Source organism: Giraffa tippelskirchi, chromosome 10 (genome assembly GCF_054371585.1).
Source record: "Giraffa tippelskirchi isolate mGirTip1 chromosome 10, T2T-mGirTip1v1.2.pri, whole genome shotgun sequence".
NCBI classification, from domain to species: domain Eukaryota; kingdom Metazoa; phylum Chordata; class Mammalia; order Artiodactyla; family Giraffidae; genus Giraffa; species Giraffa tippelskirchi.
In genome coordinates, this window is record NC_137284.1 from 2,530,856 (window position 1) to 2,553,251 (window position 22,396).

Here is a 22,396-nt window from a genome sequence, read left to right on the forward strand (position 1 = left end):
TGTGTTTCTGTGTGTATGGTCGTGTGTGTGTGTGTCAGAGAGAGGATGCTCGTGTGTGTGTCTGTGTATGTGTACACCTGTGTGTGTGTCTGTGTTTGTGTGTGTATACCCGTGTGTCTGTGTGTGTGTGTATGCTCGTGTGTGTCTGGGCATACTCGTGCGTGTGTGTTGGGACAGAGGGGGATATGGAGTGCTCTGCATTTTCTGTTCAAACTTTTGGAAATGTAAAACTACCGTAAAAAAGAAAGCCTGTCAATTAAAAAATAAAAAATCCTATGACTGAATCACTCTGCTCTATATCAGAAATTGACACAACATTGTAGCAAAAAAAAAAAAAGAAATCTCAACCCTGAACTACTGCAGTGAGACTGCAGAACACCCGAGACAGGAGAAGGCCCTGAAAGCAGCCACAGAGAAAAGCAGATCTCGTAACAAGCAGGCTGGCGCTGCCTGACCACCAACCACAGCGGGAGCTGGAAGGTGGCAACCAGCTTTCAAAGCAGAGACAGACCATCTGCCCAGCATTTCAAAGCCAGCTAAACAGTCATGTAAGAGGGAGAGTGAAACAGATCCCTTGAAGCAGAGAAGAACCAGGCTGTTCCCCCGAGGGAGCCCGCCTGGGCCCTGCTCCCTGGGGCGGGGGCACCATAGCCTCTCACCTTTGCAGTGGGCGTAGGGCATGGTGAGGCTGTAATCCTCTGCCCGGTTAAGGAAGGTGAGGGTGGCCTTGCCATCCAGCAGAGCTGACAGTGAGTTCCCTGCAGAGAGAGACGGGGTAGAAGGAACAGTGAGTGGAGCCGGATCCTGGGGACCTGGGCCCCCTCCACTTCAAGTCACAGGACCTGAGCTCCCTTCCAAGGGCCCCAGGCACCTTGAGCTGTGTGACTGTGGGTGGGTCACTTAGCCTCTCTGAGCCTCAGGTTCTGGGAAAGCCCCATCCAGGTTGCACAAGGCGTTCATCCTGAGGAGTTACTTCAGCTGCCGTGTTAGCGTTTATTTCAGTTACTAAAGCCGGGCTTCTTCAGGGGGAGGCTTTGACCCTTTCCAAACGAGGGCCTCTGCTCTGATTTTAAACACCTCCAGAGAAAGGGTATGGCCCACTCAAGGGTACACCGTCAGTGACGGGAGCACAGGGGTTGAAAGGGTGGGCAGAGCGGATACGCTCTCTGCGGTCAGCTGGGTACACAGAGGCACTCGGGACACCTGTCCACCAGTGAGAGCCATGGCAAGGCCAACCAGATGGACAAAGGCAGAGGGACCCACGGTGCCAGGCTCTCGAGGTCTGCTGTGCGAGATGTCCTGCGATGACAAAGCTGCTCTATCCTGTGCCGTGCGGCATGGTGGCCACCTGTGGCCACCTGTGCTATGGCCAGAGTGACTGAGGAGCCGCCTGGTAAGTTTCATTTCATCGAATCACTTTAAATAGCCACGTGTGGCCAGCGCTGCTGGACGGGCCGGCTGGCCCTGGAGGCACCTTTGCACGTGGTCCTTTCTCACAATCCCCCCAGCACCCCTGTGAACCCCCCGGCTGAGGGAGGGATGGGAGGAGCTGCCTGGGGGCCTCTGCAGACCCCAGGTTCTGAGCACTTTACCCCTCGTGGTCCCTGCTAGGAGAGGTGGGGGGTCACAAATACGGCCCCCGTGGGAGGGTTTGGTGACCACTGAACCCGGAGCTCAGTCCTCCCCCTCACCCCGAGGCCCCGGCGAGACCCCAGGGAGCCGCTCCCCTCTCACCGTAGAACCGGGACTTGGCGGTGATGCTGCCACTGATGCAGAAGCCGTCCTTCCGGTTGCTGACGTGGAAGGCAGACACAGGTGGGTGGTGGGAGACCTGTGGGCAGACAGGCAGCTCGTGCCACGGCCCCAGCAGCATGCAGCCCTGCCTCCCCATCCCTCCTAGCTCGTGCCACGGCCCCAGCAGCAGGCAGCCCCACCTCCCCATCCCTCCTAGCTCGTGCCACGGCCCCAGCAGCAGGCAGCACCCCTACCCCTCCCAGCCCCAGCAGCAGGCAGCACCCCCCCCCCCAGCCCCAGCAGCAGGCAGCACCCCCACCCCTCCCAGCCCCAGCAGCAGGCGTGAGCGCAGCCTCGTCTTGGGACTCGGCCCAGGAGCTGCCTGCCATCCCCGTGCCCCCCCCAGGGGCCTCCAGGAAGACGGGACGTGCTGTGCCCTCCCCAAGGACACACGGCCATCACAGCCACGTTGGGGTCTGTACCCCTTGGAAGACTCCCCCGGCAGCAGTGAGGCCAGAGCTCTTCCGACGGTCCAAGGTGGGGCCGCCCAGAAACAGGCCTGGGCTGAGACACCCCCACCCGCCGCCAGGGCCTGCCCACAGCAGAGCCCGGCACCCAGCCCGGGTGGCTGGGGCCCTTGCCTGCTCGGCGATGTAGAAGGTGTGGCTGTTGGTCTGGGGATGGAGCCAGCAGCAGCGGAAGGTCTCCCCCAGGATGGGGTTGTAGGGCTTCTTGATTCCCTGCAGGCAACGAACAAGAGGCTGGCGTGAGACATTGGGGTCGGGGGCGGCCAGGGACGCCAGCTGGGGTGGGCTGAGGACCGAGGGACAATGAGGGGGCTGCCCCTGCCCACGGCCCCGTCAGGCAGACGGTCTCTACAAGGGATGCCCGGTTTGCAGCCAGCGTCCAGGAACAACACCCCACTCCTGCTCCGAGACTATGCTTTGCCCATGATTTCCATTCGGGGGCGGGGAGAACAGCCTACAAGGTGTCATGTCCACATCTCGGCCCTGAGGGGCTCTCAAGACCCTGACCACCACCCACTCTCCCTGAACACCCGGGAAGCCAGTGCGCCGCCCACTCAAAGCCCCCGGTGGCTTCTAGTGACCTTTCAACTGAGAACCCAAGTCCTCCAGCATGTCCTGCCCCCAGCTCTGCTTCGGCCACACTCACCACCTTTCTGCTCCCCAAACAGTCCAAGTTCATCGGGGAACAATCTCCCTGTGTGGAGAGCCCTCCTCCCGGGTCTCCTGTAGCCCAGCCCAGACCCCTCTCTCCCCCATCTGATGCCCGTCAACTGCAGCTGTGTGTACACATGGGTCTCACCCGGGAGACCCGGGCTCTGGAACTGTCCGCAGACCCCCCTGGAGGTGTACCTGCGCATCCACAGCTCCCACTCCGCCCATCAGTCCTCTGACCCAAGCTTCCTAGACCCAGCTCTGAGCTGACTCTGCAGCAGCCAGTGTGCTGTACTGGGGCGGTAACCTGGCACACGGAGCCTCCTCCTCTGAGAAGTCCTCCGGAGTACGCCCTCTGTCCCAACAGCCGCTAAGTGTATGCACACCTGGCTCTGCCCAGGGCCATGGGGGTCTACCTGTGCGGAGCCCAGGCCTGCATCAGAATGCAGAAAGCCCCAGGAAGAGTGGGGAGACCTGGGCCCATCTGCAAACTGCTGTGTGACTCTGGGGCTTCCCCTCCCCTCTCTGAGCCTCAGTTTTCCTACCTGCACAATGCAGACATGGATCTAGAATCCTGGGTCTCCTGGACCCCCAGGCCCTCCCATCACTACAGCCAGAGGAGCCTTGCTCTCATCAGAGCCCGGGATTTGGTTCGCAAAAGGGGCTTCATGACCAAAACCCATGGGTCCCCAGGGTTCCTTGAGGTTCGGAGTCAAAAGTCCTTTTCTTGGCACTGCCGTGTGGCAGCTGTTGCTCTGAGCTGTGGAGGGCCCAGCTTGGGCCTTTCAGTGGGTCCCTGGGTGGGAAGTCCGGGCCTGGACCCCATCTCTGAGGACCTGGAGGGACCATCCTGCCGGGAGGAGGATGCCCCTCACCCCCGGCTGCAGGCAGGGTGGGGTGCCGGGGGCGGGGCTGGGTGGACCTCCCGCTGGCCGCCCCCCATCCCTCCCCAGCAGGTGCTCTCACCTTGGGCTTCTTGTAGAAGCCGGACAAGTACCATCGCAGCACGAGCTTGATGCGGCTATAGGCGTCCTCCTCCAGCGCAGCCCTGCGACCACGGGCAAGGGAGCCCTCACTCCAGGTCGGGGACCTGGGCCACTCTCCGCCCTCTCTGGGGCCCCTCTGTCCTTCTGTTTCAACCTCCATCCGCTTGTTGGAAACCCAGGCCCCGCCACCTCGCCGATGGGAAGTGTGTGTGTGTGTGTTGGGGGGGTGACTTTCGCACCTCTGGGAAATCGGGTCAGGAAATATCAGCTGGCTTGAGGCTGGCAAGATGTGGCCTCCAGGAAGCCGCCAGGATGCTCTCCCCCTCACCCAGCTCCCTCTGCATGCTCCTGAGCCTGCAGGCCCCCTTCCACCCTCGGCCTTGTTCAGCCTGAGGGCACAGTGCCAGGGCTCAGGTGCACAGAGGGTGCTGGGCTCCCCTGGGAGGAGGCCCTGATGGACGTGGGACAGCCCCACCCTCCCGGTCCAGCAGCTCCTCCCTGGAGTCAGGGCCCCTGAGAGGCAGAGCGTGCAGGGACCGTCTCCCGGGGACCCTCTGCATCCTCGGGAAGGGGGGTGTCGGGCCCTCCCCATGGCGCACCTGGAGAGCAGGTCGGCGTGGTAGTAGTAGTCGGAGAGCTTGTTGAGGAACGAGCGTGGCTCCAGAACGAAGGTGGGCAGCACCACGCGGGACAGGTCCATGCCCGGCCGCAGCTGCTTCAGCAGGACCCACATCAGACTCTTGTTCTCGTCCGACACCGTCTCCACCTGCGACGCCTCGCCCCGCTGCGGGCAGAGGGGCCAGGTCAGGCTGGAGCCGGGCGGGGAGCCTCGGTGCCCGGGGAAGCCACGAGGGGTGCACCTGCCACCCCATCAGGGTACCCCCGGCCCAGCCCCCACGCCCAGCAAGCCTGTCCTGGCCCCATCTGACCCCTGCCTATTCCGGCATGTGTCCCCCAAGCCCAGACGACCTGGCCGCCCGCTGCCCCTCGCAGTCTGTGCCCTGCCTGACACCTGTGCGTTTTGCACACTTCCGTGCCGCGGCAGCAGGGGGCACGTGCTCACAGAGACCTCGTCCCGCCCCCGGCCTGTCTCATCTCCACCCAGGGCCATGACACCGCTGCTTCGGGCCGGCACCCCCTGCAGAAGGGGGCCTTCACTCCCTCAGGACCACACGGGGGCCCCCCCTCTCCTCCCTGAGACGCCTCCCCCTCCCCGTAGCTCCAAACACTTGCCAGGGAGAGACCTAGCCCCGGAGCTTCGGGCTTTGTCTGGGCAGGGGGCAGGGGACGTGGTGGACGGGGAGGCTGGGGACCGGATCGGGGGCTCCACCTCCCAGAACACGCCCACCATGGGCCCTCAGGTGGGCAGAACCATCTCAGAAAGGGTCATGCAGGTGTCTGGGGACGGCTGGCTGGCAGGGCTGGTGATCCCGGGCAGTGTTGTGCGTCAGGGACACTCACTCTTGGGCAACTGAAGCCCCTGGGTGATGCCGAGCCCTTCTCCCCTCCCTGTGGACCCCCAGGACCTATGGATCCAAGGTCTTGGGCCTGGAGTGTATGTAGCTGGACCTGACCCCCCGGGAGGCAGCAGAACGGGGTGCCACCAGCCCATCCTGCATCAGGATCCGCCCCCTCCTCCTCCTGCCCTCAATCCTTCCCGGCCTCAGGATCTTTTCCAGCGAGTGGGCCCTTCACATCCCTCCCGGGGCTCTCCCCGAGTCCCGCAGCCCTGGCCCACCCAGGCCCGGGCCCTCCGGGTGCAGCAGAGCCTGCGAGCTCTCCCCGAGGGGACGGCCAGGCTTTGCCTCCACGGCTCCAGGGGCGGGGTCTCCGGGCGGGGCGGGCTCCCACCTCCCCCAGCTCCTCGTGGTCCTGCACCACGTAGGTGGTCCCTCTGTGCCCGGGGCCTGCTGGGGCCTCGGACTGGTCGCTCCCGCTCTCGGTCTTCCGGCTGTGGTCGTGGGTCTCGTTATCCGACTCCTCGGCATTCTCCCTCTCCGACTTGTCTGAGAAAGCGTCATTCTCCAGGGAGGACCCGTTCAGTCTGGAAGGTGGATGGTGCTCGTGGGTGGCTGGTCACGGTGAGTCCAGGCACCCCCACCTCTGGGCACACATCCAGCACCCCCACCAAGGGCGCCCCTCCATGCCAGGCACCTCACCCCCATCCCCGTGTTTAAAAGCCTCGGCGATGGGCATTTGACACTATTAGTCCCAGTTCACAGATAACACACTGAGGCTCCGGGGTCCACCTGGAGTGCAGGAAGCCTGCCTCTTGGGCCGGGGTGTGGGGGCCAGACCTCTATGGCGTTTGCTCCCCATCCCCTCCCCACGTACAAGGAGACCCCACGTGCTGCTGCCAGGAGTCCCCAGCAGGCAGGAGACCCAGGCTCCTGGGAGGGGCTGGCCCCCACCCCCTGCGCCCCTGCTCACGGGAACAGGTCCTGGTCATGGATGGCGCCCGAGGCGGGCAGCCCGCAGAGTGAGGAGGGTGACCCATCTGGCGAGGACCCAGGCTCCCCGTCACGGCCCTGCTTGCAGGCGCTGAGTCGCAGGAGACTGGAGCACCGCAGCGCCAGCTCCAGGGCGTCCAGCCAGCAGCGGCCTGTGTGGGAGGGTGGGATAAGTGGCCCTCAGCTGGGGAGGGGCCCAGGGCACATGGGCGAGCCCCCCGCCCCGCTGCCCAGGAGCTGGCCCACCCCAACCCTGCCCTTCCTCAACAAGGAGCCCCCACAGGACCCCCCACTCCTAGCATACGGTTATTTGCTTGTGTTACAGTCAAGGACTGAGGCCAGGATGGGTGAGTGACTGCCTCAAGGTCACACACTAAGCAGGACCCCGCGTGCTAAGTCGCTTCAGTCATATCTGACTCTTGGCGACCCCATGGACTGTAGACCACCTGGATCCTCCGTCCGCGGGATTCTCCAGGCAGGAATACTGGAGGGGGTTGCCATGTCCTTCTCCAGAGGATCTTCCCGACCCAGGGATTGAACCCGCATCTCTGGTGTCTCCTGCATTGGCAGGTGGGTTCTTCACCACTAGTGCCACCTGAGAAGCCCTCTGTACCCAAAGGCCCTGCAAGTTCCCACCTATGGAGTCGGGGCCAAGGCCCTCCCGGATGGAATCTGCCCCCACAGGTCGGGGCAGGGCCCGGCCCCTGCGGCTGAGGGCTTTTGCTGGCCTGGAGCACAGGGCAGGAGGGTGGGTGGCAGGCCGGGGAGGGGACTGCTGAACCAAGGCCAGGGAGGCAGTTCCTGGTGTTGGAAGAGCCCTGGGGGGTGGGGGGAGGGCTGATCTGAAGGGCAGAGTGGTGGTGGACGGAGCCAGCCGCCTCCAATCCGAGCCCTTGTCCCCAGCCCCCTGCTGCCTTCCTGGTGGAGGCTGCCAGCAGGTTAGACCTGTGGTTCAACAACCTTGAACTCAGTTCTTTAGTTCTCTGAGCCTTTAAAGAATGCCCCTCCTGGAGACAATGAGTTTCCTTCCCTAACTCTCCTCCTCCTCCAGGAAGCCCACCCTGATACCCCCAGGGCCTGTGGACATCCTTCCTTCCTGCCCGCGGCCCCCAACCCCATCAGGGACTCGGCTCATGCTTCAGCCCAGTTGGCCTCATCTGAAGGTTCTCTGCTTGCCTCCCCCAGCAGACAGCAGGCTCCATGGGAGCCCGGGCTGCTCTGTCCATCCCAGGGCCCAGGAGGGGTGTGGCACCAAGGGGAGGGCTGGGGACAAAGGGTGGCATTCAAGTGACTCAGGAGCATCGATGCGGCGTCTGGCCAGCAGGGGGCAGCCGGGAGGCCCAGAGTCCAGTGGTCAGGCCCGGCTGCCTTGGGCAGGGCCTCGCCGGCCCCGGACCACTGGAGGGAGCCCTGCGCCGGCTCCCCGGGGCGAGAGACACCGGCGTTTACTCGGGGCGGCCGTGAGAAGGCGCCCTCAGCACGCGCGAGTTCAGGAACGCACGTCCCTCCGTCTTGGGCAGTTTGGCCAGCCTGTCTCCCCAGCTCTCCCCAGGTGGCTGGTAGCAACAGCACCTGGTGATTCAATGGTGCCTGGCACTCAGCAATTGTTATCTGTTAAATAAGGTCATCAGATCCTCATAGCAGCTAAGGAGAGGGTGTTACTGCTCACCCTTTGCCCATGGGGGAGACTGAGGCTCAGAGACGGGGCACGTGAGTGGTGGGCTTGTCCCCTGACGCCAGGCTGCCCCCTTGGATGGCGTCAGGAGGGTCCGAACCGGGGTCTGCTGCACCTGGCCGATCCCTCCACCAAGGGGCAGGGGTGCTTCACGTGGGGTCACCATGGAGACCGGCAGGGCAGATGGGACTCACCGTCAGACTCGGAGGCGGCCCTGAAGATCAGGTAGCTGCTGGGGAGGGGCTGCGTGATGGAGCCCACACTCTCACCCTTGGGGCCCTGGAGAGGCAGAGAGGTGGCGTCAACCGAGGGATAGTCCAGGGACGGGGGGAAACAAGGTCAGGCGGTCATGGGGACCCACACTCACACACGTACAGACGCTTCCGGGGCCTCAGGACCCCCAGGTGGGGTCAGGCCATATAGACACAGCAGGTAGCAAGAGAGGTGGGTGGGCGCTCCCTGACCCCCTTCTCAGCTGGCGGCCCCACCCTCGGCTTTTCTCTCTGAGACCCCATTTAGGTGGCCAGAATCAGCACGTGCAAATCCAGGACGCTCAGTTAAATTTGAATCTCAGAAACATTACATGTACACGGTTTAAATATATCCCATACAATATTTGGGACATACTTATACTAAAAAAAGAGCTGACTCACTGGGAAAGACCCTGATGCGGGGAAAGATTGAAGGCAAAAGAAGAAGAGGGCGGCAGAAGATGAAATGGTTAGACAGCATCACTGACTCAACGGACATGAGCTTGAGTGAACTCCGGGAGATAGTGAAGGACAGGAGAGCCTGGTGGGCTGCAGTCCACGGGGTTGCAAAGTCAGACACAACTTAGCAACTGAACAACATACTAAAAAAAACCTTTTTGATCTCCCTCTGAAATCTGAATGCACCCAGGCATTCTGGATTTCATCTGGCAACCTGACCCCCTCTGGTCCTGGGCTGGGCCGCCCCCGGATTCCGAAGGGGGAGGTCTGGGCTCGGAGCAGCCGCCCTCACATGGCCCCATTCCCCAGCCTCTGGACAGGGCTCGACGTGTGATCTGAAGCCATCGAGTCCCCAGGTCCCGAGCATCCCCCACCCCAATATGTGTTCCACATGGAAGGCCACTGACCACACTGGATCCCCCGGCCACTGAGTGACTAACCCTTGGAACCGTCAGCCCAGTTCTGGACCCCCTGCTCCTGGGGCCCCAGCATGAGGCTCCTGACTGCCCGGCCATGCTCTCCTCCTGCCCAGTCCCTCTGGACCCTTCCCAGCCCCGTGGGGCTCTCTCCTCGCCTGGCTCCCCCGAGCCCCGGGGCTCACGCTGCGGTACCTTCACGGCCCAGACGGACTGGTCCAGTGGGTGGAAGAGCTTGAAGCAGAAGCCGTCCTTCTTGGAGGGTCTCTCGATGAGCTCGCAGCAGTGCAGCAGGACCGTGCCCACCCACTGGCCCACCTTGGGCGTCTTGTAGATGAGCAGCACCCCCGGCTTCAGCACGCACCACAGTTTGGTCCAGCTCTTAAGGGTCCCTCGGATCTGGGGGAAGGGTGCTGCCGTCAATGCCAGCTGGGGACCCCGGGGGCATCTGAACTGTTGGGAAGGAGCAGACAGACGGGGCCCCAGGCTCCGGGCAGGTTTCTCTTTTAGTTTTTAACAGGCACTCTAAATGATGGTGAAGCCAAAGAAAGATGCTGCAGCCAAATTTGCTGGTGAAGTTCATGGAGCTCAAGTTCAAGCTCAAGTTCAAGGCCCTGCCCCGGTCCTGGGAGGAACTGGCAATAAGTGGTGACTGCTGTAATTATCAGCCTTGTGATTTTGAAACTTGTGATCATTTCTCTTTTCATTCTAAATTAATATTCACTTTTGCACCTAATTTTTTATTCATAATTTTGTAGAGCAAAAAGAAAAAGGAGCCCACAAGACCCAGAGCTCTGCAGGCGCCCAGGCTCCCAGGTCTGCTTTCTCCTCTGCCCCTTGCGGGAGCCCCAGGAATTCCACAGCTTTATTCCCACTCTATGGAGGGGGAAACTGAGGCTTGGGGCTGAGGGAGTCGCTCACGGCCTCGGTGTGGTCTGAACACAGGCCTCTGACCACAGGCCAGTCCTGTCCCCAGAAGCCAGAGCTTCGCCTCCTTCCTGTGTCCCCAGCAGGGGCCACCACCGGACTCTGGGCCCCCCCCGCAGTAGGTCAGGGCCCCCCCCCACCTTAAGCAGAAGTAGGGTTTCTGTAGACATGACCAGGTGAAGACGAGGCGGTCCTGGAGCAGGGGCCCTGGTCCAATGACCGTGCCCTTGTAAGAGGACATGGAGACCCAGGAGGAGGCCAGGTGGCCACAGAGGCAGAGGCTGGAGGGAGGCGGCCACGAGTCCAGGGACACCCGGGGCCCCCAGAGGCTGGGAGACGCAGGAAGAACCCTCCTTCAGAGCCTTGGAAAGGAGACTGTCCCGCCAGGACCTTGATTTGGGGGTTTCCGCCTCTGGACCTGGGGGTCCGTTTTGGCTGCTGTAAGCCACCAGTTTGCGGTCCGTGGTCAGGGCTGCCCCAGGACGTGGATACAAGCTGCAGCGGCCCCCACGCCTAGCCGTCTCCCGAGGGGCTGGTGACTCCGCGCCGTCCCTTGGGGAGGCCCCCGATGCAGCTGGGGCCGAGGCTGGACCTGCGCTCACCTTCAGGCTGTCGGCCATGATGACCACACTGGGGTCCGTCAGGGCGCTGAGCAGCTGCCTGGTGGCACGCTTCTTTTCCTGGCGGTAGCTCTCCTTCTGCGCCTGGGCCCGGGGCACCGCGGGGGTCAGGGGAGAAGGCCCCGGGCTGGCCCTTCCCCGGGGCTCCCACCCATGGGCGTTGAGCTGGGGGACGAGGGCGGGTCCCGGGAGAGGGCAGGAAGAGGGGGCGTGGGGGGGCCGGTGTGCAGTCTGCCCACCTCCCCTCGGCAGGCTGGTGGGGGGGGCTGGCCTCACTGGCCCGGGTGCCCCTTCATCCAGCAAATGAGGCCCACAGCCCCTCCCCGGGCCCAGGCCCACCTTGAGAGCTTCCTTCTTGCTGACCTTGGCTGTCGGGGACACACACTCCCTGTCGGACCCGTTGCACAGCCTGTATTCCGCCTGCAAGAGAGACTCAGGTTGGGGGCGTGCAGTCCAGGAGGGGGGGTCGCTGGGGGTGCAGGAAGCAGGAGGTGGGAGCCCACTGCTCCCCCTGCCCCACCCCCGGCCTGGGGAAGATGGAGGGAACAGGCCAGCTGAGGCGATCCCATGAACAAGAGCTGGGGGTGGGCCCTTTCCCGGGGGCTGACACTGGGCAAACAGCAGTGAGCCTCCCCATGTTGCCCAGGAGGTGTCCGTCTCAGCCACCATCGTGCGCCCAGCCTCTGCGCAGGGAGGGCTCGTGTGTGCAGGGGGACCTCTGTCCCTGGCGCCCTGACAGCAGCTGCTGGTTGGGGGGCAACACCCAGGCCCTCTCCAGCCGTCCGAGGCTGCGGGGCAGGGGGGAGGGTGGAGCTGCGTCCACAGATGTGGGCGTGACGGGCCCTCAGTCTTTTTACAGATGGGGAAACTGAGGCCGCGGTTGGGGCATGGGGAGAAAGCGTCAGGACTAAAGGCTGCAGGTTCCTGCCTGCTTCTGTAGGGCTTCCAAGCCCAGGATGGGTTTTACCGTTTTTGGGGGGCAGCATTTGCGGGATCTTAGTTCCCAACTAGGGATCAAACCCGGGCCGCCTGCAGTGAAAGTGCAGAGTCCTAAGCACTGGACCACCAGGGACGTCCCGGGTTTCACATTTTTAAGGGATTGGAGGAAAAAAAATCAAGGTGAGATGTGAAAATCACGCAGTCCAGATTTCCGCATCCACCAGGGAGGCTCTCCTGGCCCCGGCCGTGCCCTGTCCTTCCACGCTGTCCGCGGCTGCGTGCAATCGAAGGGCCGCGTCAGGTCCTGGGGACAGTCCTGTGCCCGTTGAGCCTAGACGCTCCCTCTCTGCTCCCCTGCAGAAGCGGGCCTGTCCTGCGCTGTCCTCCGGGCTGTGTGCCCCCACCCCAAGCCGCCAAGACAGGGAGGGGGGCCCGGAGGCCGGCCGGCCCCGGCTCTCTCCCCGCACAAGGTGAGGGGCCTGGACCCCTTGGCCGCCCCGTCCTCTGAGGTCACACTGCCCTCGCTCACCTAGTCCTCGCCCCCACCCAGGGGGCGGGCCTGGTCATGCTGTGTGCTAAGTCGCTTCAGTCGTGTCCAACTCTGTGCCATGCCATGGACTATAGCCCTCCAGGCTCCTCTGTCCGGGGGATTCTCCAGGCAGGAACCCTGGAGCAGGCTGCCATGCCCTCCTCCACCGCCAGCATCACTGTGCATCTTGGTGCCCACCGAGGCTGCGGGGCCGGTGGCAGGGCTGTGACCGGAACTGCCCAGTGACTGCCCAGTGGGCCAGCTGCGCCCATGGCACCATGTGCTGGTCGAGGCCTCCGGTGCGGGGTTAGGACAGAGGGAAGGAGGGCTGAGAGCCGCACTGGAGATGGCGGGTGTGTGTGTGAATCAGGGCAGCTCTGCCCACTCTCCCAGCCATGCCCTGCAGCACAGAGAGGCCCAGCACCTGCCTGTGGTCACACAGCTCCCAAGGGGGCTGGACCTGGGCAGCGTCACTCTATGCACACTCTCTGAGACCAGTCAGGACATTTGGGAGCCCGGGAAGCCAGGGGCATGGTCAGGGCGCCTGGGGGACACTGCCCCAGAATAAACCTCTGGGCTGAGGCAGGAGTGACGGCAAGGAGCCAGGTGGCAGGTTCTGGGGGCTGGGCTGACGCTCCGGCTCCTGGGGTGCTGGGGTTCTCGTGCCTGGAGCCCCGGTTTCCTGAGCACATGCTGTTCCCCTCGCCCAAATGCTCTTCCCTGCTCCTTCCTCAGGCCTCACTGAGCTGCCTTCCCAGGAGGAAGACATCCCGGGCCACCCTGCTGGCATCAGACCCCGGACACCCCACCCACCCCTGGCCGGCCCAGCATCTCCTGCTGTTTCGGTGTCGTGCCAGGAGCTCCACGGAGGATGGCTTCCGCCCAGCACCTCCAGTACCAGGAGCTGGGAGCCTGGGGAGCACGTCGGGTGAACGCAGGCATGAACGAACACACCCTCTGCCAGTTTCCTGCCACCCGCTTTCCACCAGATGCAGCTAGAAGGAGCTTGTTTGGGGTGATGGAGGAAAAGAGGGGGACAGACTGGGGGCCGTGGGGCTGGGCGGAGTGGGCGGGGTGGGGTGTCCGTGCCCCGCACCCTCTGCTCCTGGGCCCTGCGAGGCCCCTAGGCCGGGTCATGGCAGCCTCGGCCTGGGGCAGTGCCCTCCACTCCTCCATCCTAAGGGCCAGGCTGGGGACCCCGCCAGGCACTCCTGCTGGCTCCTGAGGGCGCAGCACCTCTAGGCACAGCAGGGTGATGGGCGGCACCCTCAGGGGCGAGAGACCCTGCTCACAACCATGAACGTGGGGGTCTGACCACAAACGTGTGGCTGCAGAAAACTCCTTTAAAAAAGTGCTTTAGAGCGACCTACAGGATGGGACGAAGCATCTGCAATCACATACCTAACAAAACTCTAGTGTCCAGATATAGGAAGAACTCTTAATAACACAGTTGGAAGGACTGATGTTGAAGCTGAAACTCCAATACTTTGGCCACCTGATGTGAACAGCTGATTCATTTGAAAAGACCCTGATGCTGAGAAAGATTGAGGGCGAGAAGAGAAGGGGACGACAGAGGATGAGATGGCTGAATGGCATCACTGACTCAGTGGACATGGGTTTGGGTGGACTCTGGGAGTTGGTGATGGACAGGGAGGCCTGGCATGCTGCAGTCCATGGGGTCGCAAAGAGTCGGACACGACTGAGCAACTAAACTGACCTGAGTGCGTGTGTGCTCAGCCGTGTCCAACTCTTGTGAGCCCACGGACTGTAGCCCATCAGGCTCCTGTGTCCACGGGATTCTCCAGGCAGGAATCCTGGAGTGGGTTGCCATTTCCTCCTCCAGAGGATCTTCCCCACCCAGGGATCGAACCCAAGTCTCTGGTGTCTCCCGCATTGGCAGGCAGGTTCTTGACCCCTAGCGCCATCTGGGAAGCTGACAAAAGACAACAGCCTGATTCAAAGATGGACAGAGGACTTGGGGAGAAGGTGCACGGACGGTCGACCGTCCGACAAAAAGTGAGAAAATGCCCATCCCCCTCGGTCCTCAGCGAAGTGCTCATCCGACCACGGTGAGACATCACTTCACACCCACGGGCACGGCCACGGCGACGACTCCAAACAGAACCGAAGCCGCTCGCGCCGATGCGGAAGTGAGATGTGGGCGCCCGCCTCCCCACTGATGGGATTGTAACGCGGGACGGCCGCTGAGGAAGACAGCTCAGCACTTTCTCCAAGAGGCCAAATACAGAATTTTCTAGAAGGCCATCTTGCCACAGAATCACCATCTGGCCCAGCAATTCCACTCTGAGGTACAAACTCAAAGAACTTAAAGCAGGGACTCAGACCCCTGCCCGCACATGTTTGCAGGAGCTCTGCTCCCCGCGGCCGACAAGTGGAAACGTCCCATGTGTGCCCCGCTGACGAGCGGACAAGCCGCGCGGGCCCCGTCCAGCCCAATGGCTCAGCCCTGACATCTGCCACAGCCTGGACGGGGCTCGGTGGAAGCAGCTCGTCACAAAGCCCCACACGTGGACGGCTCCGCTGACACGCCGTGTCCAGCACAGGCAAATATGTACACATGGAAGGTGGAGAGGAGGCTGCAGGGGCTGTGGGTGGGGGAAGGGGATGTGAGTGACCACCCACAGGGTCACTCTGGGGTGATGGAACCGTTTCTGAGCTCGATAGAGGTGGTGGCTGAACCACACTGTGGATGCAAGAAATGCCACTGAATTATTCACTTAAAATGGTAAACTTCATGTTATTTAAATTTTATATCCTGGAAAAACTACATAATATATATTTACTTTTAATTAATTTTTTTTTTTTAAAATTATGAAGTATCCAGGGCTTCCCTGGTGGCTCAGACAGTAAAGAGTCTGCCTGCAATGCAGGAGATGCAGCTTCGATTCTCGGGTCAGGAAGATCCCCTGGAGAAGGAAATGGCAACCCACTCCAGTATTCCTGCCTGGTTAATCCCACGGACTGAGGAGCCTGGCGGGCTATGGTCCATGGGGTTGCAAAGAGTCGAACATGACTGAGCGACGAACACGACACAGTGCAAGTATGGGAACACATTTACAGGAGACTCGGAAAATAAAGAACAAGGTTACATATGGTCCCAGTATATATTACAATTATTTTCCATATAATATATATATTATATGTGTGTGTATATATATATATATGGGCTTCCCAGGTAGGGGGTGCAGTGGTAAAGAATCCGCCTGCCAATGCAGGAGACATGGGTTTGATCCTTGAGTTGGGAAGATCCCCCTGGAGAAGGAAATGGCAACCCACTCCAGTATTCCTGCCTGGGAAATCCCATGGACAGAGGAGCCTGGTGGGCTACAGACCACGGGGGCGCAGAATTGGACATGACTGAAGAACCGCACACACCCACGCACACGTGTATATATACATAAAGAGCTATACACTAAATATTTAATATGTTATATTAAATGTTATACATTGTATTAAGCTTATATAGAACATAATATCTAATGTTAATATATTAAATGTGTCCATATTAAATGTGGACTGACCGACTAAATAACAAACGTCCTGTTTATCATATACATATTAGAGTTTGTGTCTTTCCCAGAACCGCACCCTTTATATCCGCCCCAAGTCTCTCTTAAGGACCTGGGGGTGTCCGGAGCTGTCCTTTCCTTCTCCCCACGGCCTGGGACGTGTCCAGACTCACTTGCTCTGTCTGGAGCCTGTCTCCCCTCTGGAACGTGAGCTCCGGGAGAGAGAGACTTCATTTTCCCCACGCCTGCGTCCCCGGCACCTGCAGGATGCCCGGACGTCTGGACCGAGGGAGTGAGACCTGAAATTTGAAACGAGTGCTGCTGACAGCATTTCAAGTGCTCTCACTGGGTTGTAGAAGGAATAACCATGCTTTCACCGTTTTTCTGAGATAAACCTGTATCTAAAATAATAAACGTGTCCGTTGACAGATGACTGGGGAAACAAAGCATAGTCCAAGCACGCGATGGGACGTCCCTCGGCCGTTAGAAGGAGGAGAATTCTGACACAGCTGCCACCTGGATGGGCCCTGGGGACCCAATGCTCAGTGACATAAGCCAGACACGTGGCAATCACAAATCCGCTGGGAGTCCACCCACATGAGGTCCCTAAAGTCGTCACGTTCACAGTGACAGAGACGGTGGGGGGCGGGGAGCCAGTACTGAGTGGGGCCAGGGGCCAGGGCGTCCGCTTTCTAAGATGTTAACGTTCTCAGGATGGATGGCCTTGACAGTACAGCACCCTGCAAGTGTACTTAACGCCCCGAGCTGTGCACGTAGACATGGTTAGGATGGTATGTTTCATCACATGTATTTCACTGTAATCAAAACGGTGTGTTAAATTAAACAAATCCCACACGAATGCAGGCATTCCTACTGTGCTCCTAGCAGCTGGCAGCCCTGGAGGCCGAGGTGGGGGGACGCTGGCTGTGTGGGGAAAGGCCTGGCTTCTTCCTCACTGGTGGTGGACACTGGGAGACCCTGAGACCACCACTAACCCCTTGTCTGACAGAGCAGGGTGTGGGGTCCCAGAGGAGCCAGGCTGTAGTCACTCTGCGTCCCGTGGGTGGCCAGAGTGGGGAGAACTGGCCTGTGTGTCCCCAGCCCCACAGCCTTTGACCTGAGACCCTCTGGGGGTCACTTCTGGGGGGAGGAAGGGCATGTCTAACGCCCCACACCCGTGCCTGGGCCCCGCACCCTCTCAGGATCGAAGCTTCTGCCTGGAGGGGTACGGCTGGGCCTTGAGAGGCGCTGGGCTGGGGAGCATGTGGGGTGTGTGCGCGTGTATCTGTGTGTATACGCTTATCTGGGCACAGTACATGTATCTGTATGTGTGCATCTATGTGCATGTGTGTATCTGTGTGTGCAGGTATGTCTCTGTGTGTATCTGTGTATCTGCAAGGTACATGTATCTGTATGTGTGTGTATCTGTGTATGTGTGTATCTGTGTGTATCTGTTTATCTATGTGTAGTATATGTATCTACATGTATGTGTATGTATGCATATCTCTGTGTATATTTGTGTGTATATGTTTATCTGTGCATAGTATATGTATCTGTACGTGTATTTCTGTGTGGATGCATATGTGTGTGGACGTATATCTGTGTGTATATGTTTATTTGTGTGTAGTATATGTATCTGTATGTGTATCTGTGTGTGGATGCATATCTCTGTGTGTATGTTTATCTGTGCAGAGTGTATGTATCTGTATGTGTATCTGTGTGTGGATGCATATCTGTGTGTGGATGTGTGTATATGTTTATTTGTGTATAGTATATGTATCTGTATGTGTATCTGTGTGTGGATGCATATCTCTGTGTGTATGTTTATCTGTGCAGAGTGTATGTATCTGTATGTGTATCTGTGTGTGGATGCATATCTGTGTGTGTACGTGTGTGTATATGTTTATCTGTGTGTAGTATATGTATGTATGTGCATCTGTGTGTGTGTGCATATCTGTGAGTATATCTGTGTGTATGTTTATCTGTGCAGAGTATATGTATCTGTATGTGTATCTTTGTGTGGATGCATATCTGTGTGTATGTGTGTGTGTGTGTGTGTGTTTATCTGTGTATAATATATGTATCTGTATGTATGTGCATCTCTGTGTATCTGTGTGTGTGCTCTTCCAGATCATGGCATGGCCCTGAGAGGGTGTCAGGGAGGGCATGGTGCAGGCAAGGCCAGAGGGAGGAAGTGCTGAGCCCTGGCCGGGCTCCTTACGACAGCAGGCCGGGGGCCTCCTGGGGTGGTGACTCTCTGTCCCCAAGCCCTTTCTGGGCCCCGTCTCCCGTCCTGTGTCACTCCAGGAAGGCAGCTTTGGGAAGCCAGCTCACACGCTGTGACTCCCCCCCAGCTCCAGGAGCCTCCCTAGTTCGGAGCACAGAGCTGGGGTGGCGGCTGGGCCAGGCGCCTACTGCCCCTCCCTCGGGCAGCTCCTGCCGCCTCCAGGCAGGCCCCCTGTCCCGGGCCCCCCCACGGCCGGGCTCTTACCGGTGGCACCTTCGTGGCAGAGCCTGGGGTCGGGGGCCCTTCATCCCGGGGCGGTGATGGGCCGTGGGGTTCCATGTCCTTCCCTGCAAGAGAGCGGCCAGCGTGAGGCACGGGCGCCAGCGGCCTGGGTGGAGCAGGAAGCCAGCCCGGGCGGCGGGTGCGGAACCAGAGATCTAATCACCACCAGCCAGCGACACAGGGGGTGTCACCACAGGGAGGAGGTGTCACCTCTGTGGAGGGGGTCACTGCTGGGTGCGAGTCCCGGTGCCAGTGTGGCCTGGCCTTCGGGGTTCTGCGAGGCAGGCCCCCAGTTTGCAGGTCCAGAGCACCCAGACTACAGCTGACCCCCCTCCCACAGCCCAGTCCTCCGGCTGGAACCCCACTGGCCCCAGTGCCGGACTCTCGGAGGCGGGTGGGTGGACACTGTCACTGCGCCCCTTCCCAGCAGCTGTCCTCTCCGGGCTGATTGAGGGGCGGGAGAGGGGCTTGAGGTGCCTGGACTCAATCCTGAGGGGAGTGGCTGCCCCCTCCTCCGCTCATTTCTAAAGCCCAGGTTCACGGGCAGGAGGAAGCAGGCAACGGTCTCTGAGCAGCCGCTCCTGCCACTTCCTGTGGCTGGTGGCTGATTGTCAGGTCCCTGCGCGGGAGCGGACGTGGCGATGACCAGGGGACAACCATGCTGACCAGGAGGCAAGGCGAGGGCTCACAGAGGGCGCTGTCTGCAGGCCCCCTTCCCCGGAGCCCTGGCCTGAGAGCCGCGCTCTGCAGAAAAGCCAGCGTGGAGACCAGGGGTGGTGAGGCCGTCCTGCAGCCGGGCGCGCGGGGGCAGCGAGGTCACCGAGGAGCACGCGCCCCTGCGCTCGGCCCCACGTCCCCTTCCCTGACCCACAGCCCAGGGCTGGCTGCTGACAGGGGCTCCCTTCATGCCCCAGGGGCCCTGCCATCCAGGCGCACTGGATTCAGGAGCTGTCGGGGGGGCCCGGCCTGGAGCCATCAGAGGGCAGCCTCCCAGAGTGGGTGTTACCACCTGGGCTGAGCGGACCGAGGGAGCGGGGTGCGGGCCACCCTGCAGTCAGAGGCCAGCACCGGCTCCTCTCTCTGCCCGTCCACGCCTGCCTCCTCGCCCTGCCCACCACACCTGCCACCCCGGCCTGCGCTTCCTCCAGGGGCCAGAGGGGCTGGAGTCCCCTCCTCGGCTCCAAAGCAGGTGATGGGAGCAGGGTGGGCAGGCCGCAGGAGGCCAGGCCCGGCACTGGAGGGGCCCCTCTCCCATGCCCTCGGGGCCACCAGAAGGACACGCTGGGCTCTCTGGGGGCGGTGGTCACAGACACAGCAGAGAGGGCTCAGCTCAGCCTGAAAGGGGCAGGGCGGACGTGGGGCGTCGGGGTGAATGCCGGAGCTGTGAGAGCGCCAGCAGGCTCAGGTGACCCACGTGCCGCATGCCCAGTGCTTTATTCCCCAGCACGACAGCAGCGGGTCTGAACAGTCCCCACCCAGGGCCCAGGACTCCACTGCAGCTAGCGCAGGTCCTCACGTTCCTCAATTTTACAGATGAGGAAACCGAGGCCCTGCCGCTGGACCGGGGTCCCCCAGCCTGAGGGCGGGGGCTGGGGTCAGGCTGCCTGGACCACTGTACCGCGGTGCTTCTTCAGGGACAATGATCTATCTTCAGGCCTGGTCTGGGGAGCCCCCTGCTCAACCTCCATGGCCAAGTGGGCGGAACCTGGCCCCCCAGGTCACGGAGCTCTCCGGCCCTACAAGCCTTCTGTTCATTAACCCCACGTGGTGGACGCCCTCCCTCCCTGACCAGGACGGCACAGAGAGGGCGCGGGACCTGTCTGAGGTCACACGGTCAGGGAGGACCCCCGCCCCTCCCGCGGCCCCCAGGGGCCCGGGTCCCCCCGTGGGCACTGACCTGGACCCACAGGGTCGAGCTCATACTCTCCACCCACGAGCAGGCTCCGGCTGAGCTTCTGCGGGGTGGACGAGGGCGGACACAGCGAAAAGCGTCGTCGCAGAAAGGCCTCCTCCTTCATGGCGTGGGCGCAGGGCGGCTTCTGGAAGGAAGGAGGGGGCCACTGGTCACACCTCATGCTGAGGCCGCAGGCATCCTCCACCCACCCAGAAAGGGGACAAGAGACACGCCAGAGTCAGGGGCACCATCGTACAGTCAGGTCCAAAACGGGACACGGAGGGCCCGAGGGGCCTGCGGGGTGGTCACCCAGGAAGGCCGCGCGGTGCAGGATTTCCAGGGCCCAAGTTGGAAGCCAGGCCCCGACCAGCCAGTTTGGCCATCACAGGTATGGCAGGACCCTCTGCCCCCCACCCAAGGGCTGGCACTAAAGCAGCCCTGTCGGACCCTGGACACGGCGAAGCAGAGTAGACGTGGGCCACCAGCCGCCCCCTCCCCAGGGATGGAGCTCGGGGTGGGGGGTCAGCGCTAATGCACACAGGGAGGGCGGAGCGCTGCCCAAGAGGGGGCCCCAGGAGAGCGAGACAGGCAGCCCAGAGCGCCAGGGGCTGCGGGCGCAGGCTGGGGCTGGCCCTGATCCTGGCCTGCCCAGCCCACTTAAGGGCGCCATGAGACCCCCGCTCCTGCCTTTCCCTGTTTCAGCTCCTTGGCTGGGTGGCTGACACCTGCAGCCAAAGTGCCTGGAGAGAAAGCACAGGTGAGCTTAGGGCGAGGTCAGCCTGAGTCACTGCCCTGCTTCGCAGCACGGCCGGAACCAGCCTCCCAGCCCCGGCACGAGGGGCAGCCCGGAGAAAGCCCTGCGCTGCCCGCCACGCCCTCCCGGGTCTGGCGGCCACGTCCTCCCAGGTCTGCCCACACCTCACCCGTGCCCCTCACAGCCCCACCCTGAGCAGGGACCAGGCCAGCCGTCCACAGTGGACGTCAGCCTGTTTTACAGAAGATTTTGTTTTACAAAATCATGGCCCCCAGAGCTGAAGGCCAGCTGGGCAGGTGCTGCCAGAGCAGGGACTCGGGCGCCGATGCTGTGCTCTGTCCTCTCTCTGAGGACGAGCTGCACGGAGGCTGGCTGACCAACCTCTCTTCCAAGCCTGGGGGTGCCCCTGCCGCCTCCCCGGGTGGGCCGATGGCTTCCTGCCAAGCCCGGGACAAAGGCCCCACTTTCTCCCGTGGCCCTGGGCCTTCCTGGGGTGGGAGCAGCAGATAACAGCCTTTCCTGCTGGACAGTGGGTGCCCGGGCAGGGCTTCGGGAGGTGCAGGAGGCCCAGACCTTCTCTGTGCTTCCCACCCAGGGGTCCTGGGGGGCCCCGAGGTGCAGCTGGGCCTAGTGGCCCCTCCCTTCATCATCACTGCGGTGTTGCCTGGCCAAGCTGGCTACTTGCACTGTTTTACAGATGGAGAAACTGGTTTCAGAGAGGTTGTTTTTTCTTTTTTTTTTGAGAATCATCTCAAACCTGGCTCCTGAGTCCCCACCTCCACCCACATCGGTTCAGCTAGGTTTCTAGCAAACCCGCTGCCGGGGAAGGGAGGGCAGGTGTCTGGGGTCCAGCCCCTGCTGGTTGGAGTCCCGGTGGACACTGACTGCTTGCCCAGGTGCGTCTCAGGCCAGGGAGCCAGCACCTGAGAGGCGGCCCGGCCTTCCCACTCCTGCAGCTGAGCTCTCGCAAGCACTGGGCTGGCAGCCAAGGCGGGTCAGACGCGCTCCTGCTCAGGGGCCCCAGGGTGTATGATGAGGGATGACACGGGGTAGGCTGCCCTCACCAGGAGCCTCACGTCTCTCAGGGGTTGGGTCTTGCAAACTTGGGGTGGGCAGAGGGGCTCCTGCCCTCAGCTCCCCCATCTGGTCATGGGCCCCGCTCCAGCAGGGCAAGGCGGGGTGGGGGTGCACAGAGGCCCCTGGCTGCCTTTCTCCTCAGGTCCTACTGCATGGCTTCCCCCGGCACAGATAACAACCGGGGACCACTGGCCTCATTAGTCTGGGAGCCCCACATCTGCTCGTCCACACCATCTTCCCTCCCACCTTCTGTCTCCCCCTTACATCCATCCGTTATTCCACCCATCCATCCATCCACCTTTCCACCTGCCTACCTGTCCATCCATTTAATCAACCTCCTAGCCATCCATTTATCCAATCATCCACCCATCTACCCATCCATCCACCTATCCACCCATACATACATCCATCCATCCATCCACCCACCCACCCATCTACCCATCCATCCACCCATCCATCCATCCACCC

At 61.5% G+C, this 22,396-nt stretch overlaps 1 protein-coding gene across 8 annotated transcripts in view; it reads right to left on the reverse strand.

The window, feature by feature from the left end:
• The window catches only part of OSBPL5 (oxysterol binding protein like 5), a 66,665-nt gene that overhangs the window by 14,005 nt on the left and 30,264 nt on the right, over positions 1-22,396 (reverse strand). For 5 of the 8 annotated variants that reach the window (XM_081537758.1, XM_081537763.1, XM_081537759.1 and 2 more), the window contains exons 2-14: positions 20,101-20,242; positions 18,186-18,268; positions 11,036-11,116; positions 10,679-10,780; positions 9,345-9,548; positions 8,218-8,302; positions 6,329-6,500; positions 5,750-5,942; positions 4,498-4,682; positions 3,879-3,960; positions 2,376-2,474; positions 1,735-1,831; positions 660-758 (exon numbers count right to left, since the gene is read on the reverse strand). In XM_081537758.1, coding sequence (XP_081393884.1) covers positions 660-758; positions 1,735-1,831; positions 2,376-2,474; positions 3,879-3,960; positions 4,498-4,682; positions 5,750-5,942; positions 6,329-6,500; positions 8,218-8,302; positions 9,345-9,548; positions 10,679-10,780; positions 11,036-11,116; positions 18,186-18,268; positions 20,101-20,221 — 1,603 coding nt within the window. In that variant the 5' untranslated portion in view covers positions 20,222-20,242. The remainder of the gene's footprint in view (positions 1-659; positions 759-1,734; positions 1,832-2,375; positions 2,475-3,878; positions 3,961-4,497; positions 4,683-5,749; positions 5,943-6,328; positions 6,501-8,217; positions 8,303-9,344; positions 9,549-10,678; positions 10,781-11,035; positions 11,117-18,185; positions 18,269-20,100; positions 20,243-22,396) is intronic. The other 3 variants (XM_081537761.1, XM_081537757.1, XM_081537762.1) reach the window with 1 other exon arrangement.